This window comes from Bos indicus x Bos taurus, chromosome X (genome assembly GCF_003369695.1).
Source record: "Bos indicus x Bos taurus breed Angus x Brahman F1 hybrid chromosome X, Bos_hybrid_MaternalHap_v2.0, whole genome shotgun sequence".
Taxonomy (NCBI): domain Eukaryota; kingdom Metazoa; phylum Chordata; class Mammalia; order Artiodactyla; family Bovidae; genus Bos; species Bos indicus x Bos taurus.
The window spans coordinates 15,416,554-15,435,145 of record NC_040105.1 but is presented as its reverse complement, the minus strand read 5'-3'; the positions used below and the strand labels follow the sequence as shown (position 1 = coordinate 15,435,145).

Sequence of the window (18,592 nt, the reverse complement as noted above, 5' to 3'; positions counted from 1 at the left end):
TTGGGAATTTGGTCTGAGATGAATCCTGAGGATTTCCACCACAGCCACTTTGGAGGAGCCTATGTGGTCAACTGGTCAGTTGACCATTCCATGAACAAATTTAGTCTTGACTTGACTATGTTTCATGAAGATGAGGGTAATTTTAGAAAAATTTGTTTCAGTGGATATGAAATTCTAGTTCTGGTACTTGAAGTCTGTATTTATGAAAGTTGTTGTGTTAGCCATACTTTTGCCTTGATATTCAGGATGGAAAGAGAATTCTCTAGTGAGGCTGTCACAAAGCATAACGATTCATGACAAACATCACTGCTGGCTTTAAGTCTTTAAGCAAGTAAAAGCAAATCTGAGGCTTTGACATTAACAGCTGTAATTATTAAACTTTATTATATTTAAAATCTAAAAACTGTAAAACATAGTGCTTATACAAACACCTGAGGACTGTTCAAGTGGGCACAGCATCTTCACAAACAGTTTGAAAGAAGACCAAGTTGAAATCTGAATCTTCTAACACAAAAGGACTAACACAGATGAAAATGTCCTTTAAATCATATATGCCCAGTAAATAGTTACATTTGCTTATAAGGTACACTTGGTTTTCTAAAAAGATAATGTATATTCTTACCCCTGGTGAACATCTTATTGGCATTTATAACAAATGGCTAATAAAATCAGCACCATTTCTCATAGCTTATTAACATTACACTGAATATTATACAACATAATGATGTAATAAATAAAATAACAATGAACGTTTCACTTGAAGGTTCTATTTTTTAAAGTAAAGTTTAAATCAGAATTAATGTACTTGTTCAAAGTGCAGTAAGATAAATGGCTCAGAAAGGAAATTAACTAGAAACATTGCACAAGATAGAACTTCCCTGTATGGAAACCCTGAAGTGTGAGCTGAGAGGTACCAGTGAGAGCAAACAACTTGCATGTTTTAAACACAAACAATTTGTGTTTTAAAGAATTAAAAAACTCACTATATATAGAGATGGTCTTTAGCTCAGTGGGAGTGTAAAGTGCCATTTTTAATTAAAAAAGAATTTAATTGTGTGCATCCTTCAGATACAAAATATAAACACAAAACAGTATCCACATGAGGAATGAAGAGACAATAAAACACATCTTTAAAAAACTCAGACATAGGCATCTTCATGGAGAGATGGGAGCAATGAATGCCTAGTTAAATGTCCAAGTTTAGACAAAATATGGAAGTTGTAAAATAACATGTATTTAGTTGAAAAGAATATAGTCAGACTCAATCCAAACCACCCTTGTAGTGTAATATCTCTTGCATGAAATGACTGTGTGATAATTTTTTTAAAAACTGGTAACAATGCCTCATGAAATCTTAAAAGGCTGCTTTTTCCCTTCAAATAGGGACAGATAAAACATACAGTGAAATAATAACAGAAAGGAAAATAATTTATGTGGCTATTCCCTTTTGGGAAACTGGTAGAACACAAACAGAACATTGCAGTAACAGACATAAAATATTTGAAAAAACAGGATACCTATAGTTGCAACTTTAAATTTTCTTCTAAGGAAAACATCACATGGATTTCTTTAGAAAGCCTGTCACTGCCTGATATTTTGCCCTTTGGGATTTGGCTGTTTTGGTTTTACATATAAACATTAACCAAAATCAAAAGGTGTTTCTGTTTCTTGCATGAAGTACATCTGTAAACTATACAATGAAAATAATGAAAAGAACAAACAACCGTTTGACTGTGCTAGCACTAACACATTAAATGGCTTCTAAAGAAGTAGACTGGACTATCCCAGGTTCTGCTATTTTGGATACACCATATCTTAAAGGAACCTTCTACACAACAAAAACTTCTAAGGGTGGAGCAAAGACGGCATCGGTTTCCCCAGAATTAAGTCCAATCTAACGTGGTTTATCAATTGGGGATATATCTTTCTCTTTTAAGCCTGTCAATATAGTGGCAAATCTTCAAGGCTGTCCCCACCTTAAGCCCCATGTACTTTATCATCATGTCACTCCTGAGCAGTAGCAGAGCTTTCCCATCAATGCCCTACAGAGCAAAGGAAAATGAAATAATTAATAAAGCATTCATATTGAATCAGAATAGTTTCTCCTTTCTATATAAGAACATGTAACACAATTAGAGAGCAGCTCATTCCAGCTATATATATATTCTCTGAATCTGCAACTGATTGATGGAAACTATCAAAAATCTAATTTGTACAGAGAAGCATCACTTAATCACTTGTAAATTTGCTTCAAATTTTAAGAAAAAGGACATTTAACTTAATATCTTAAAAATGTCCTAAGCATCAAGCTACCTAATTTTAAATACCTTGTGTTAAACAAAATACTGCATAACTATGACAAAAAGAGTAAAAACTTAATGAATAATAAAAATGAATTTCAGACGGTCATTGACTTTCTTAGAAGGGCTGGAACATGAGTATCTCAGCTATTAGTATGCTATACAGTGCTGTCTTAACATTGGAAGGTAATCAGTTAGTTGTCTGAAGCTAATTAAATGCTGAAAACTAATGACTGATTTTCTTACCATATTGAAAATGGTACATCAGATATGTGGGCACTAATTTTATTCATTAGGAAACACTACAAAAATATTACTTGAAAGTCACAAGCCATCCTCCTAGTAAAAAAGAATTAATTGGCCAAGTGATGCTGCTGAAGCATATTATTTGGTTTTTATGAGAAGCCAATGGCACCCCACTCCAGTACTCTTGCCTGGGAAATCCCATGGACGGAGGAGCCTGGTAGGCTGCAGTCCATGGGGTCGAAAAGAGTCGGACACGACTGAGCAACTTCGCTTTCACTTTTAACTTTCCTGCATTGGAGAAGGCAATGGCAACCCACTCCAGTGTTCTTGCCTGGAGAATCCCAGGGACAGGGGAGCCTGGTGGGCTGCCGTCTATGGGGTCCCACAGAGTCGGATGCAACTGACGTAACTTAGCAGCAGCAGTTTAAAAATAAAACTGTGCTGAATCATTTATCACTGGCTGAAGGGACCTGAAGTCCTTCACAGTACTGCTTTTGTCAGGTACCTTCTATACATTTTCTAGTAAGTAAAAGTAGAAATTAAAGAAATTAGAACTTAAAAAATTTAGCCCATGATGTTACTTTGTAAATAGCATGAGAGTATCAGCATCCCAAATTGTCAGTAATCATATAAGGTCAACAGGACAGAGCCAAATGGAATCAGTTACTGGGTTCACTCCCTCCTACTCACAATCCCGGGGCCAAGCAGGGAGCAGGTGGGGAGGAGGATCATTGTAGCTGGTCTTACAAAGGAGAAGACACCTGAGAGTGGCCATGCTGAATCATCTTCTCTTGAGAACTTGAAGACTTGTAGTATGTTAGGGACTTGGGTACCCATTTAAAGCACAAATCCACCCTCTACCCTTTAAGGATCTGACTTTGGGCAAAGTAAACTCTCTCAAATATGGAAAACTCAGTTGATAGGGTTCTCCCACCATCCATATTAAACAGTAACCAACTGAAGGGTCTGCAAAGAGATAATAAAGTCATTAAGGCAGAAAAACTAGATCAAAAGATACATTACATGGTCCCTGAAGAGGTCAACCAGGGGATCAAATGTCTGAGGATCTACATCTTGCAGAAACATGGTCACTTCATCCACGGACCAGAATGAGGGGTCCTCAGGGAGGTTTTCTCTGAAGAAATCCGGGTTATTTCTGACTGGTGAAGTTGGAGCTTCAAAGAGGGAAAAAGACAAATCATACTTGACCTGATATTATCCTGAAAGAAGAGATTTAAGTAGGGAGTAATTGTATCATTCCTGGAACATTCTGTGAAGTACCCCAGCATGGATCCAGAACTTCGAGGTAAAATGTAATGAAAGCCTAAAGATGACCTGAGGCTAGCTACCCAAGAATGTCCCATGTGAGTTAAGTGAAGTCGCTCAGTCGTGTCCAACTCATTGCGACCCCATGGACTACAGCCTACTACGCTCCTCCATCCATGGAATTCTCCAGGCAAGAGTACTAGAGTGGGTTGCTGTCCCACGTGACCTCCCCCAAACAACAAAAGCAACTTCAGAAGGTAAATTAAAGAGTTTCAAAGATCATAAAACAGACTGAGCAACCCAAGGCCTCTTTGGCCACAGGCAAATATAGCAAAAAGACCTGTAATTTAGGTTGAATTAGGTTAATCTAAGCCAGACTACTGCTCTCTTCCTTTAAGAATTTCAATGAATTTCTCTCAATTTCTGTCCTCTTGGTCTCTCCAGATGAGGTTTATTTTACTAGCTAATTTCAGTGGAAATTTCCAGAATTTATAGTTCTAAAGTTGCTTAAATTTATTAATTTTAATTAACGAATTTCAATAACTTCCATTATCTTTGAGAACCACATGAGTTCTCTTACCAAACCTCTACCATGGCTTTTAAATTCCTGTATCTCAAGGCTTAAATGCTTATCTGAATTTTGCAGAAAACATTATTTTGTGCTTAGCTAGGTCAAAAGTAACTTTAACATTACACTGAATATCTCTTTCAAGTTTAATTGCATAGTAATAGATATTTTGGTTGGAGGTTTGTATTTAAAAAATAAATAACTGAGACATGAAACAATGTAAGTGCTCATACAAGAAGTTTTAGCTGTGCTATAAAATAAAAATGAGAAAGTGTTAGTTGCTCAGTCATGTCCAACTCTTTGCGACCCCACAGACTGTGGCCCACCAGGCTCCTCTGTCCATGGGATGGATTCTCCAGGCAAGATTACTGGAATGGATTGCCATTCCCTTCTCCAGGGGATCTTCCAGACCCAGGGATTCAACCCGGGTCTCCTGCATTGAAGGCAGACTCTTTACTGCCTGTGCCACCAGAGAAGCCCATGCTGTAAACTAAGTTGTACTCAAATTTCTTTGTGTCCAGACAGTTCAGTTCTGTTCAGTTCAGTTCGGTCGCTCAGTCATGTCTGACTCTTTGCGACCCCATGAATCGCAGCACGCCAGGCCTTCCTGTCCATCACCAACTCCCGGAGTTCACTCAGACTCATGTCGCATCGAGTCAATGATGCCATCCAGCCATCTCATCCTCTGTTGTCCCCTTCTCCTCCTGCCCTCAATCCCTCCCAGACAAGTACTCAGTTATTCAACCAGAGTGCTCGACATCTTAAAGTTAGTGTGTTGTAATGGAGGTGGGTTTTGTAATTCGCTAGGAAGATCTGTTTCTCTAACCAAAGATGTCAACACAAGTTTGACCTCTGTGTGAATTAACCTAAAGTGTACCTTTCCTTTTCTGTCATCTGGGCTCTAGCCATTTTAGGAACACATGATTGTTTACACAGGGAAAGGGTCAAGAAAAACAAGATGAAAAAACTCACAGTGCAATCATTATGATTATTAGTGTACAGGGAGTGTCAGTTGACTGGCATAGTGTGGGCACATTAGAGACACTCAAGAAGTGTTAGTCATCGTTAAGAGTATCACCCCAAACTAGTACTCCAGATGAGAAACAAATAGCTTACACAAGCTTGCATCCAAGTGCTAAGGAGTATAGGGTAAATAATGCTACCAGGAACAGGTGTCAGTTCATACTCACCATAAGCGCTCGGAGTGTAGGGAGGCGAGATACTCTGCCTGGAGGGCTGGGGATCAAATAAAGGTGGATAGGTCACAACGTCAGGGGGAGGTATTGGTTCAGGTCCCATGTCAGGCAGTATGGCTGCAGGTGGAGTTATAGTGGCCTGGTCCAGTGGGAAGAAATTGTGGGCCCGTGGGCTGCTGCAGTAAGAGGGTCCCTGCATGGGTTCCTTCTGCATGTATTCGTATGGCTCATAGGATTGTGTGAAGACGGTGGGGCTCTGGTTGAGATCTGGCTCCTGATCCTGGAAGAATGACTCCTGCTCCCGCTCTGGGGACTTATGGGACTCAATAGATGTTCCCAAAGTGTTGCTCTGGGAATCATCATCCCGCCTGCTTGTTGGTATAGTGGGGCTATAACTTTCAGTTAAAGATAATGAAGAGGGACAGTCCCTTCTCTTCCTTTTATGGCTTTTGCTCTTTCTAGAATGCTGGTGATTATTTTTATGTCTATTTCCATGTAGTTTCTGAAATGACACAAACCCAGTACAAATTAATTGTGAGTAAAAGAAAAAGGACATATATAGTAAATACATTGATACTTACTTTCTATGGAAGATTGCTTTATATTATTAAAGATAAGTGCTCTATTCCTCTTCACCCCTACATTTGAATCACATTTTATATATTATGGTTACAAATATAAAAATACCCATTGTCATACATATCTCAAACCTAAACATCAGCATTTTTCCAGCAGAGGTTTAGTCTCCCATCTGCTGCTACAGTAAGTACAGATCAGCCTTACTCCTCTTTAAGAGTTATTAGTTCTCTCTCACTTCTAATTGGCATCTTTAGAACCCAGAGGTTTATTTATTATAGCTGTGAAAATATTTTTGTAACACTTACACGACTTTGCCACGTTGACTTCACACGGCAACGGGAACGGTGAATTTTTGAAACCTTTCCATGAATAATATCAAACTTCTTATCCAGGTCTTGAATAGCATCATAGATGGCCTATTATAGTACAAACTGTTACTAATTTCTACTTCAAAAGAAAAGTAATGTAAAAAATACCATTAAGCCAACCTTTGACTGCCAGAGCAAAGAAAATTCTCAAGCCATCAGAAATTTCTTGTTTCCCACTTAATGCCTGGTTGTTGGTGATCCAGGGCCGAGCTGGCTGAGATTAAAGCACCCCAACCTCCCACTCAACTACTCCATATCATACAGGCATTTGAAGAAGCTTGAATACTGGAAAGTAAATGTACCACAATTCCTATAAGCCATCACATTTATGTTGGAGTCATTTTACATCAAGGAAGGTGATAGTTTAGGAAAGAAATTTTAAAATCTGCTTAAAGGCAAAAGAGCCTCTTTCCATAACGATGGTATAAACTAATAGGCAGTGAGGGGTCCACTCTGGAAGGAACAGTGAACCAAATACAACAGATGTGACCTTTGGCATCAGCATATTTTATTTATTTATTTTTGGCCATGTGGCATGTGAGATCCTAGCTCCCTGACCAGGGATTGAACCCTGCACTGGAAGTGTAGAATCAACCACTGAACCCCCAGGGAAGACCCCAGATTAAGGTCATGCAATTAACAATTAACTTAATAAAATGTTTGAGTACACAGCCCCTGTATGCTAATCGGGTATGTGACTGATAAAACCTGAGAATTCTTGAAATACACAGGAATTTCATTTGGGCAAAAATACACTTAAAAGGCCAGAACCATTACATCATTCATTCAACTAAACATTTATTGAGAGCTTACCACCTGCCAGAACTGCTTTGCTAGATGCTGGGAATATGGACATTAAAATAAATAAAAAAGAACAGAACCAGCTCCTGCCCTAAGGAACTCCCATTTTAGCTGGAGAGAGACAAGTAAAGAGACCAGGTAAATAGAGTGATAAGCAGTCGGGAGCAATTGATTTCAGTGCCAGAGGCAACAGCACCATCTAGTAGCTTGTCGGAAATGCTACATCTCCCACCCCAGATCTACTGAATTGGGAAGTCTGAGAGCGAGAGCAGCGACCTGTGTTTTCACAAGCCCTCTAGGTGATTCTGACACGATCAAGTGTGAGACCTGCTGGCTCTCAGCACAGGCTTGAGGGGAACACAGTGGGGTTCAAGTTACTTCTCTGCTATTCAATTTCCTTATTAATATAATCAGGATGAAAATATCTCTTAGTTCTCTTAAGGACAAAGCAATGTGCTATAGTATTACTACTAACATAATAATAATACTGCACAATGGCTAGTCCAGTAGTGTTCAAGCATTATTAATATTATGGCCATAATACAGATAAGAATAAGAAGCTAAGTGTGCACAGAAGGGCAAGACCTAATCTAGGTGGGCAGTTGTGGGCGTTATCTGTGTTAAGCGTGAAAAGATGAGAAGGTGTCTGCCAGGTAGAAATGCATGCAAGAGCATACAGGGCAGAAGGAAGAGTATATTGAAAAATACCCAACAAATTAGGAGTATGACATTAACTGATATTAACTACTATACATAAAATAGGTAAGAAACAAGGTTTTACTGTAGAGCACAGGGAGTTACACCCCAAATTTATGCTCTACACCTGGAACTAACACAATATTGTAAGTCAGCTCTACTTCAATAAAAAACAACCCTCCCAAATACCCAAACAGGAAGTCAAATGTTCACAGAGTGAACATAAATGACATTCAAAGTGCTGGGTTATGAAGGGAAGGAGAGAGGGTTAGGAAGTCAAACAAAGTGATTTTAATAAATAACAGTGGGAGAATGAATATGCTGAGAGACACAGAGGCTGAAGATCCGGGAGAGAGGGGGGTGATGGATGAAGGGAGGTGTCTGAACACAGGGAAAGAGGATCAGATGCAGAAACCAGAGGAAGTGATAGTGTTAGCCTTACAGGGGGAACCCTTTTCCCCCTCCAGCGGTCAGGAAGGAGGTTGGCAGAGATGGAACTAGGCAGGTTTGTGGGCTGTGAGAAGAATCGGGACTTGGAGGGGATTTCTGCTCCACGCTTCACCATTTTCTCCATGAAATAAGCGAGAAGGATTGGGGTTGTCTGAGGGTCACCAGTCCCCAGCAGAGGTCTTCCCCTCTGCTTCCCAGCCTGGCTGGACAGGGCTGGGGTTTTACTAAAGGGGACGCTGGGAAGGATAAAAAACAACAGGTGGAAGTGCTGCCCCGTGTGGCCTAGACCGGGAAGGGAAGGCGCTGAAGACAGGAGGGAGCCGGCACAGGAGGAGAAATGGAGAGGATCCCCCAGGGCCCACTGCAGGGCTGTGACTCTGAAACCTGGGCGTGTCTGATGGGAGATGCTCCATCCCACCGCGTCTTGCACAATCGTTCAGAAGGTCCTGGCAGAGCCCTGTCAACCTCATTCATCAACCTCGTGGATCCTGATGTAAAGCAGGCTGGGCTAGCACTGCTCAAAATCAGAACTCCCTACTTAGCCCCTACGTTCCTGCTCTCTGTACATCCTTCCCCAGAAGACACCAAAAGTCCCCTTTACGTGTTCCACTTCTGTTCTCAATAGTGATAATGATAAAGACTCTCATAAACACTTCTTACTTTTCAAAGTATGTTAGTTCATTGTATCAAAGAAATGTTATATGTTAAGAAACATTTATTTGTTGTAAATGTTCATTATTGCTAGGGTATGCAGCTCACAAAATCCTTGATAGTTAGCTACCTCTATCAGTCTCCACTAATATGTCAATTTTTAAAAAAATCCCCTCAAAACTATGTAAGATAAACTCGTTAATAAACAGTGGGGTGTCATTTCATTTCAACTGAAATATCCTGACATACATTTAAGGAAAGTGAAGTCGTGTCCGACTCTTTGCAACCCCATGGACCGTAACCTACCAGGCTCCTCTGTCCATGGAGTGGGTTGCCATTTCCTTCTCCAGGGGATCTTCTCAACCCAGTGATAGAACCCAGGTCTCTGGCATTGCAGGCAGACGCTTTACCATTTGAGCCACCAGGGAAGCCCTGACATACATTTAGGTACATACTAAATTTTATCTATATCAGCCAACTTCCTTTAAAGAATTAATAGGGGAAATTAATTCAGTATCGAACAGTTTAGATCAAAGAGCTGTAACTACATTTGATCAGTTAAGGGCTTTTACAAAAGGCTATAAAACCTACACACTGCTATTTTGAAACTTTCACCAAAGAAAACTGTTAAAAGATCATAATGAGAGTGATATTCATAAATAATTCAATACAGCAAAATTTCAATTATATACTTTATATGAGATAAAAATAGTTTTAGCTTAGTGTTTTAGAAAACTGCATTTGAGACAGACAGAACTTTTTTTACCTGGCAATAAACAAGGATATCCTGAATTACTGCTTGTTGTTCTTCGTTGAAAGATGTGTCAGATACAGCAGTTTCCTGCTAATAGTTTAAAAATTGAACAGTTAATAATTCTGTGAAATTCAGACTGAACAATGAGAGGAAAGAATAATATTAACTTATTATTTTAAACCAACTTTTCAAAGAGTTTCAGAGGTCTTAATCTAAACCAGAGACAAAAAAAATCATGTTAATATGAGAATGAAAATATACTCACTGCTGATTAAGAGAGGGAATAAGGAAAGAATTCATAATGTCAGAGGGACTTAGGTTTAGAGTTTTACACTGACAAATAAGTAAAAACTGCTCTGACTTTCCTACTCTGCAAGGGAAAAAAGAAGTGAAATGGTTATTTTGCTCACTGTTTAATGAAAGGAAGTGGACAAATTTAAGAGAGACTAGTATTTTTTGAGAGTTTAGAGGAAATCTGTAGTTTATGAAGAATTGAAATCTTTTTCTTTAAAGTGGTTAAATGTTAATGTATTTGCAAATGGCAATTAACATTACTTACATTACTGAAATATGCAGTATTTGGTTCATATGCATAAAGAACAGTGTTATCATCATCATAAGCAGGGATTCGTGTTCTTATCTAAGGAAGATTTATTAACAAATTAAAAGAAATGATGATAGAGAAAAATTGAGGACTTACTTTACTTCTAAGAAGCTCCAAAAGGCAACTGGTGATATCAAAGGACCTTGTCTATTTTCAATACTATGACTACAGGAAAAGATGCACTTTCAAAACTTCTCATTATCACAACCACACATAAGACATCAATTTCCTCCTCTGTACCTTAAGGTAGAAAGTCTAGTCTTCTAGTAATTTGGCACCAGAACTGCTATAAAATAAGCAAGTTTTCTAAAAGCAACTACGAAGAATCCTCTACATGGCTTTTGATTTTTTAAAATAATCCAACAGTGCCACTCTGTGGACAAAATAGGAAATACTTAGGCATATATTTTTTATTATTTTCTTCCCCTGCACTGTGAGGCTTGTGGGATCTTGGTTCCCAGACCAGAGATTGAATGTGGACTCTCAGCTGAGAGTGAGATCTCAAGAGTCCTAACCACTAGACTGCCAGGGAATTCCCCACACCTATTTCTCTTGAGAAGTTAATCTCTAAATCACCTAAAACATTCTGGGGAGAAGGAGATAGGGCATAAATAAGTAAATAGATAGCAAACAACCATGATATTCTAAGAGTGTATTTTAAGAATGGATTGTGAGCTACAGGAATAATTTTAACCATTTAAAAGTACATATGTCTGTTTCAAAAACCATAAACAAGATAATGTGGGATTGGGTTATAGATTAATACTTAAAAATATATAGATAGACAGATAGACCCCATATTACCTTTGTATACAGGGCGTTATACTCTTCAAAATGCTTTCATATAATTATGTCAAAAGAGTCAGAAAAAATGAATCTTGGTAGATAGTTAAAATTTTAAAACTTGTACACATATGCTCATCATTTAAATACTTTAAACATCACTGTCTGGAACTTGTGAACCGTACAATCTCTGCATTTTACTGTATGAAATTAAACTCAACTTGGAAAAGAAACAGAACACAATAAAATGAACAAAAGCAGATTTTCAACTTGAAATACAAACCACATCAACTTCACTAGATCCGCTTGACATCTTTTTTGTGCAACAGAGCAACTCCACTTCCTGAGTTGGGCCTAATTATTTTGAAACTTGCTGGAGGATTTATTTGTGAAAATGCTTGAACGTCTAGGACTGGTAAAGCTTACTCCTGAAAAGCAATGCATAAAAAAGTTACTTCACACACTTATTGCCTTAGTAAACTTAACATAAGTATATTCTCAGAATGCCAACTCAAGTTGAATTGGAGTCCTGGTTGAATTTTAGAGAGCAACAAAATGAGAATTCTTTCATTAGTGATTTAGGATACACTTAAAAATTGAAGGGCTTTATTATTCAGATGTAGGAATAAGAATCCAGATCAAACACAGTTCCAAATTGTAAAGTGAATGCTTTACAACCTAAAGGCTACAGAGTAAGTGCTGGAAACAAATGAACAACAGAGCATAAGTTCTAACTGTTTTTGTCAAGGAGTTCAGAGGCTTTTTACTCAGGGAGGCTGCAGGCCTGCAGATCTGAGTCAGGAGAGTCCAGCTTGGGCCTCCACCAAGGTGTGGCCTGGGCAGACACTAAAGACATCAGATCCTCCCCTGCCAGGTGAAAACTGGGCAAAATTACATCTAAGGTCATTTCAGCACCAAGATTATGATTGCTTCCATGGTTAAATTTTGTATTAAACCTAAATAACTAACTGCATGTTAAAAAATAGGTCAACATCTCTTCTAGAATTATGTAGGCTCAGTTATGGTTGAGTCATTCCTCTTAGCAATCAGAAAAGGATATTGAGTATAATGCTATCATTGTAGCAGATTTGAACGCTGGGAGGGGTGTTCATAAGAGAGCTGCTGCTGCTGCTGCTAAGTCGCTTCAGTCGCGTCCGACTCTGTGCGACCCCATAGACGGCAGCCCACCAGGCTCCCCCATCCCTGGGATTCTCCAGGCAAGAACACTGGAGTGGGTTGCCATTTCCTTCTCCAATCATAAGAGAGCTAATGCCCTTTTATCCATCCTGAGCAGTAATGAGAGGCAGAAAGAGAGAAAAGTAACTCCAGTTAGATTGTTGTTATTTAGTTGCTAAGTCGCATCCTACTCTTTTTCGATCCCATGGATAGAGGAGCCGCCAGGGCAAGAATACTGGAGTGGGTTGCCATTTCCTCCTCCAGGGGATCTTCCTGACCTGGGGATCAAACCTGTGTCTTCTACTTGGCAGGCAGATTCTTTATCACTGAGCCACCTGGGAAGACCCCTCAAGTTAGATAAACACAGTCTACTAATGTAAAATAAATTCAGGTTATTAGATACCTTTAATTCGAGCTGTAACTTCAACCAAATTTTACTTTTTTTAGACTATTTTTTTCTGATTATACAACTAATACAAGTCATGACTACTTGAACTGGGGTTTCATACAAAGGAAGACTACACAGCACTGAGAATAAACCAACTCTCACAGCAGTGAGAATAAACCAACTATTGATACACACAACAAGGATAAATCTCAGAAATCTCACAACCACCACAATGAGTAAAACCCAGATGCAGAAAAGAATACAATGTACAAGTTCAAAAAGAGACAAAAGTAAAAGATGTCTTTCTAAATCAGTACCTTTAGATATACCATAGTCACTTCAACAACGTCTCAGTTCCCCATCTTGCAAATAGGCTATGATTTATTTACCTAGTTCCAAGTCATAGATATTCAAAAGTTACTCCTCAAGTCTTGCTCTTACAAAAGACACTGCAGAGCAGGATCTGCTCGAATGCACAAAGAATGAGAATAGTGAGTTAAAGTGTCTACTCTAGGGCAGTAGTCCCCAACCTTTTTGGTAGCAGCGAGGGGTTTTGTGGGAGATACTTTTTCCATGGACTGGGGAGGGGGAATGTAAGTGATGGGAGCAGCTGTAAATACAGATGAAGCTTTGCTCCCTAGCCTGCTGCTCGCCACCGCCATGCAGTTGTGCTACAGGCCACAGACTAGCACCAGTCTGTAGCCCAGGGATTGGGGACCCCAGCTCTAGGGAGTATTTCAACAACTTTGTTTTATAGATTTAAATATATAATTTTTCATTAAATACAGTTTCACTATAGAACATTTGGACTATGCCACAAGGTACAGATAATACCATCTAACAGATTTTTTACTGCTTATTCTGTGCCAGGCAATGTTCTAAGCACTTGATGTATGTTAATTCATTTAGTATTCCTGACAACCCCACAAGGCAGGCTCTATTAGCATCCCCATTTTCCTTAAGAGAAAACTGAGGCAAAGAAATTTTAATAATTTGCCCAGGTCTCATAGTTAGTACGTGGTGCAGTCTGGCTTCAGAGTCTAGGTGCTTTACTTTTTCATTAAAATCACCTGGAATCCCTTCTTGGCCAAGAACAAAATAAAATCCCAAACTCCTACCATGGCCTACAAGGTCTTTACAGTCAGGTCTCTCCACACCACTTAGATGTCACCTCTTATCACTTATCTCCTTGCTCTAAAACTAAGATACTTGCCATCTGACCTTGTAGAAACAGTTTGGCAACCACTGTTAGAGCTCTAACAGTCAGACAGTCCCCCTCTGGCTTAATTACAATTCTGTTAAAACTCTACTGTAAACACAGAGGCAGTGTACATGGAGTCACCCAGCAGACACTCACCCAGCACCTCTGGCTCTGTAGGACACGGACAAATCAAAGCTGACCTGGCATTCTTTGAACCTCTGCACTTGCCGTGCCCTCTGCCCCCAGTACCCTGCACTCCACAAGACCACTCCACACAGGAGAACCAACTCAAAACGTCAAGGCTTCCTTCAACTTCCAGCTCCACAAAGCAAGCGTGCAATGTCACACCATCTGGAAGTAAAACTGCTTTTCCAGAAGTACCAGAACACTCACACTTCAACACTTTTAAAACAGTTGTCATATGCTGGCTAGTTACAGGAGAGACAACATCAAATAGCATTAAGACCTTAGAGTTTGGGCCAGCATACAGGGTGTGGGTCCCAGCTCCTCCACTTACTGTGTGACTCTGGACAACTTACTTCTCTGTGCTTAAAAAAAACCAAAACCGTAAAATGGGGATAATAGCACAAACCATGGAATTATGAGGATGATGTGAATTAATATATGTCAAGTGCTTAGAACAATGACTGGCATAGAAAAGCCACCTTATTATTATTTAGGTAGTCATGACACCCTCTCAAAGAATCAACTTGTCATGGAGCACACGGACAACAAATCCTCAGGATCATATATGCTTAGTCGCTCACTTGTGTCCCACTCCTTGTGACCCCATGGACTGTAGCCCCTTAGGCTCTTCTGTCCATGGGATTCTCCAGACAAGAATACTGGAGTGGGTTGCCATTTCCTCCTCCAGGGGATCTTCCCAACCCAGGGATGGAACCCTGGTCTCCCACATTGCAAGTGGATTCTTTACCATCTGAGCCACTGGAGAAGCCTACATAGATGCTATAATTTAAAAGAATGTATACCATCTACAATAAGTACATAGGATAGATATTAGAAGAATTAAAAAGCAATTATTGCTATATATTTTAGTATAAACTAAAAAAAATTGTTTTTTTCTTTTACAGAGAGATTTTCCTTTCACTAGGAGCAATAGCAAAAATGTACCTTGAAAAGGATACATTTCAAATATAAAAATGTTCTACATTATTTTGTCAGCTTTTCCTTTGATAGTTATAATCTGATGAAAGCATAATTTTGCAACATTCAAGTAACCTTTGAAACATAGTTTTATTACATCAATAAATGTTTCAAGGTTTTTGGAAATCAACCCAACACTGAAAAACTGTAACTTCTATGAGATTCTTTGGTACTTGGAACACCACCAAAAAAACAATTGTCAAGGATTTCTTTTTTGCTTCATATATATATATTTTTTGCTCAGGATCATAACATGTAATTATCACTCATGTTGCACCATGTACTGCAGGTATAGCAACCATTTCCCCTAAATGAATTTTAAATAGCAGTCCACTGTGCAAAGAACTGGACTTTAAGAAATACATGAATCTGAATCCAAACTGCAAAATTTGCTATTTTGCTTAGGCAGGGATTTAACCCCTCTGTGCCTCAATTCCTTAACCTGTAAAGTTGGAATAATAGCTACTTCATAGAGCTGTGAAAGACCAAATTACAGTTAAGCACTCAGCATCATGTCTGGTTCACAGTAGGCCAAGTCTAAGTTTTAATTCCCCTTCTCTTCTTTCCACAAGGGAAGTAAAGGTTTTGCAACATTTTCTTAGAGCCCAACTATGACTAGATTCTGCAAAATTAATATAATGTGTTAAATTCAAAATCTTGCAAAACAAGCTTACTTACAGTGAAGTTCACTTACATTTTACACTAGGAAGTCTAAACTCAAAGTGTTAAGAAAAACCATCTGGTTTTCAAACAGACACAGTTCAGACATTAAAAACATTGCAAAGGGGGCTTTCCTGGTGGCTCAGCAGTGAAGAAACCGCCTGTCAATGCAGGAGACAGGGGTTTGATTCCCACTCTGGGAAGATCCCACATGCCAGGGAGCAACTAAGCCCCTGTGCCACACGTACTGAGCCTGTGCAACTACAGGAGCCACAACTACTGAGCTCACCTGCAGCAACTATTGAAGCCTGCACACCTAGAGCCCGAGCTCCACAACAAGCGGAGTCACCACAATGAGAAACCTGTACACCACGACTAGAGAGTAGCCCCCCGTGGCTGCAACTAGAGAAAAGCCGGCGCAGCAAGCAAGACCCACCACAGCCCCAAAAAATACATTACAATTTTTAAAAATTAATAAAAGACACTGCAAAGACATTTTCTCAAAAGTCACTTGAGGATTCTGCTCTTTAGCTCTCCCTTGCCATCAACTCATCAACTTATCCAAAAACCACAGCAAGAAATATTTGGTAAGACAGGGCAGATTACAATCGCCAGACCACGCCAAAATTTTTTTAAACAAGTCTGTGTCAATACACTGATCACTTTCTAAAAGTCCTGTCAGGACTCTGAAAAGCAGCCCTTCTGCTGTCCGTATCAAACATTAGAGGCTATAAACTCGGCCGACAGGGAATCGAGCCCATACACTGCTCTTTATACAATACTGTATATAAAAGTTTTGCTTGTAAAATCACTATGCATAAACATTAAACTAGTTTAAAACGCTAGAGCAGTACCACTTCAGGGAAAGCCAGGTAAACGGAGGGAAGCGATCCCCAACAGATGAAGTTATCAAACGACTGTGCTCGAACCACATCTTTACTTTGTTTCACCTGAAAGTCGCTCAGTCGTGTCTGACTCTTTGTGACCCCATTGACTACATAGTCCATGGAATTCTCCAGGCCAGAATACTGGAGTGGGTAGCCCGTTCCCTTCATCAGGGGATCTTCCCAACCCAGGGTTCGAACCCAGGTCTCCCGCATTGCAGGAGGATTCTTTAACAGCTGAGCCACCAGGGAAGCCCAAGAATACTAGAGTGGGTAGCCCATTCCCTTCGCCAGGGGATCTTCCCAACCCAGGGATCGAACCCAGGTCTCCCGCATTGCGGGCGGATTTTTTACTAGCTGAGCCACCAGGGAAGCCCAAGAATACTGGAGTGGGTAGCCCGTTCCCTTCGCCAGGGGATCTTCCCAACCCAGGGATCGAACCCAGGTCTCCAGCATTGCGGGCGGATTCTTTACCAGCTGAGCCACCAGGGAAGCCCCAAAATACTGGAGTATCCCTTCTCCAGTGGATCTTCCCGACCCAGGAATTGAGCTGAGGTCTCCAGCACTGCAGGTGGATTCTTTACCAACTGAGCTGCTGGAAAGCATATTTACAACACCAACAGCTTAGCTGCGCTTTATTTGACTAACGCCGGTTACAATCAGATGCCTCCAAATCAAAGTTTACATCTCAAAAAGTGTTACAACAAACCTTGCTAGTTAATAGGATTTTCAGTTTGAAGAATCTGAATAAAGCGTGAGAGCCTCGGTCGTTCGTCCCCCTCGGCCCCCTCGCATGCCAAGGAAGAGAAAGGATGAAAAAGGATCAACTGTTTTCAGTCAGCACCCGGTACCCACTAAGAGGCCAAATCTCAAGTGCCTACGCACTGGTATCCCAGAAGTGGCAGCGGGAACCACCTCAACAAAACACTCCGAACTATTCCAAACCACCTGAACCATCCCAAACCACCCCACCAACAGAGCCAGAAAAGAGTGGCTCTTTCCGAAAGGGCAAATCCTTTCTCTTCCCTCAAGTAAATCTTCCTCCCCCGCCACCTCGCTCTGGAGCCCCGCAGCCATTAAGTCAAACTCAAACCTCTTTTCAACTGCTTCTAGCGGGACGACCCAGAGGGATGGTGTGGGGAGGGAGGAGGAAAGGGGGTTCAGGATGGGGAACACGTGTATACCTGTGGTGGATTCATGTTGATGTATGGCAAAACCAATACAATATTGTAAAGTAATTAACCTCCAACTAAAATAAATAAATTTATATTAAAAAGAAAAAGAAAAGAAGTTCAAAGGAAGGAAAAAGTGCCATTTGACAAACCTTTTCTGGTCCCGGAGTCCGCGAAATTGGCCTCAGAAAGGGGCGGGAACCGGTTAGCCGTGAGAGAACGGTTAGCCGTGAGAGAACGGTTAGCCGTGTCCCGTACCCCCAGCAGACGCTGAAAAAGACGGTTAGATTTTACCAGTGGTGGAGTAAACGGTCCTCGCACCGGAAATAGGGCTCGTCCACGTGACACGCCAGTAGCCAACCGCACCGCCCCATGCACACCGCTGACCATTCAGCGGCCGCCACAAGACACGCCTCCCAATCCAGGGGGCGCTATTAGAGAGATGGCCAATGGCAAGGCTTTGCGGATAGCCACCCAATCAGCGTGGCTATCAGCTACCCAATCCAGGGGACCCCTGAGCTGTCACAGGGGCGCTATTAGAGAGATGGCCAATGGCAAGGCTTTGTTTCCCACAGTGCAGCCGCACTGGACCTCTGGTTTGTTTGTGGAGGCTGGTGGGATCCGAACCGTGCTTGACTGAAAACATGGGCCTCTAAAGCTTAGAGAGGTTTTGGCAGCTGCCCTA

The 18,592-nt window shown here is 40.6% G+C and overlaps 1 protein-coding gene across 6 annotated transcripts; it reads right to left on the bottom strand.

The window, feature by feature from the left end:
- Positions 1 to 357: 357 nt before the first annotated feature.
- On the bottom strand, positions 358 to 18,246 carry SCML1 (Scm polycomb group protein like 1). Of its 6 annotated transcripts, none has more exons than XM_027533973.1 (8): positions 18,060 to 18,246; positions 11,546 to 11,690; positions 10,435 to 10,515; positions 9,888 to 9,965; positions 6,461 to 6,571; positions 5,571 to 5,616; positions 3,570 to 3,721; positions 358 to 2,042 (listed from the first exon to the last, which is right to left on the bottom strand). In XM_027533973.1, exons 2-8 carry the CDS (start codon positions 11,573 to 11,575, stop codon positions 1,908 to 1,910), a joined length of 633 nt encoding a protein of 210 aa, XP_027389774.1. In that variant the 5' UTR covers positions 11,576 to 11,690; positions 18,060 to 18,246; the 3' UTR covers positions 358 to 1,907. The 6 variants fall into 6 exon arrangements, with proteins under 6 accessions (XP_027389774.1, XP_027389775.1, XP_027389770.1 ...); XM_027533974.1 differs by having other exon boundaries at positions 9,888 to 9,962; XM_027533969.1 differs by having other exon boundaries at positions 5,571 to 6,078; positions 18,060 to 18,244.
- Positions 18,247 to 18,592: the final 346 nt, after the last annotated feature.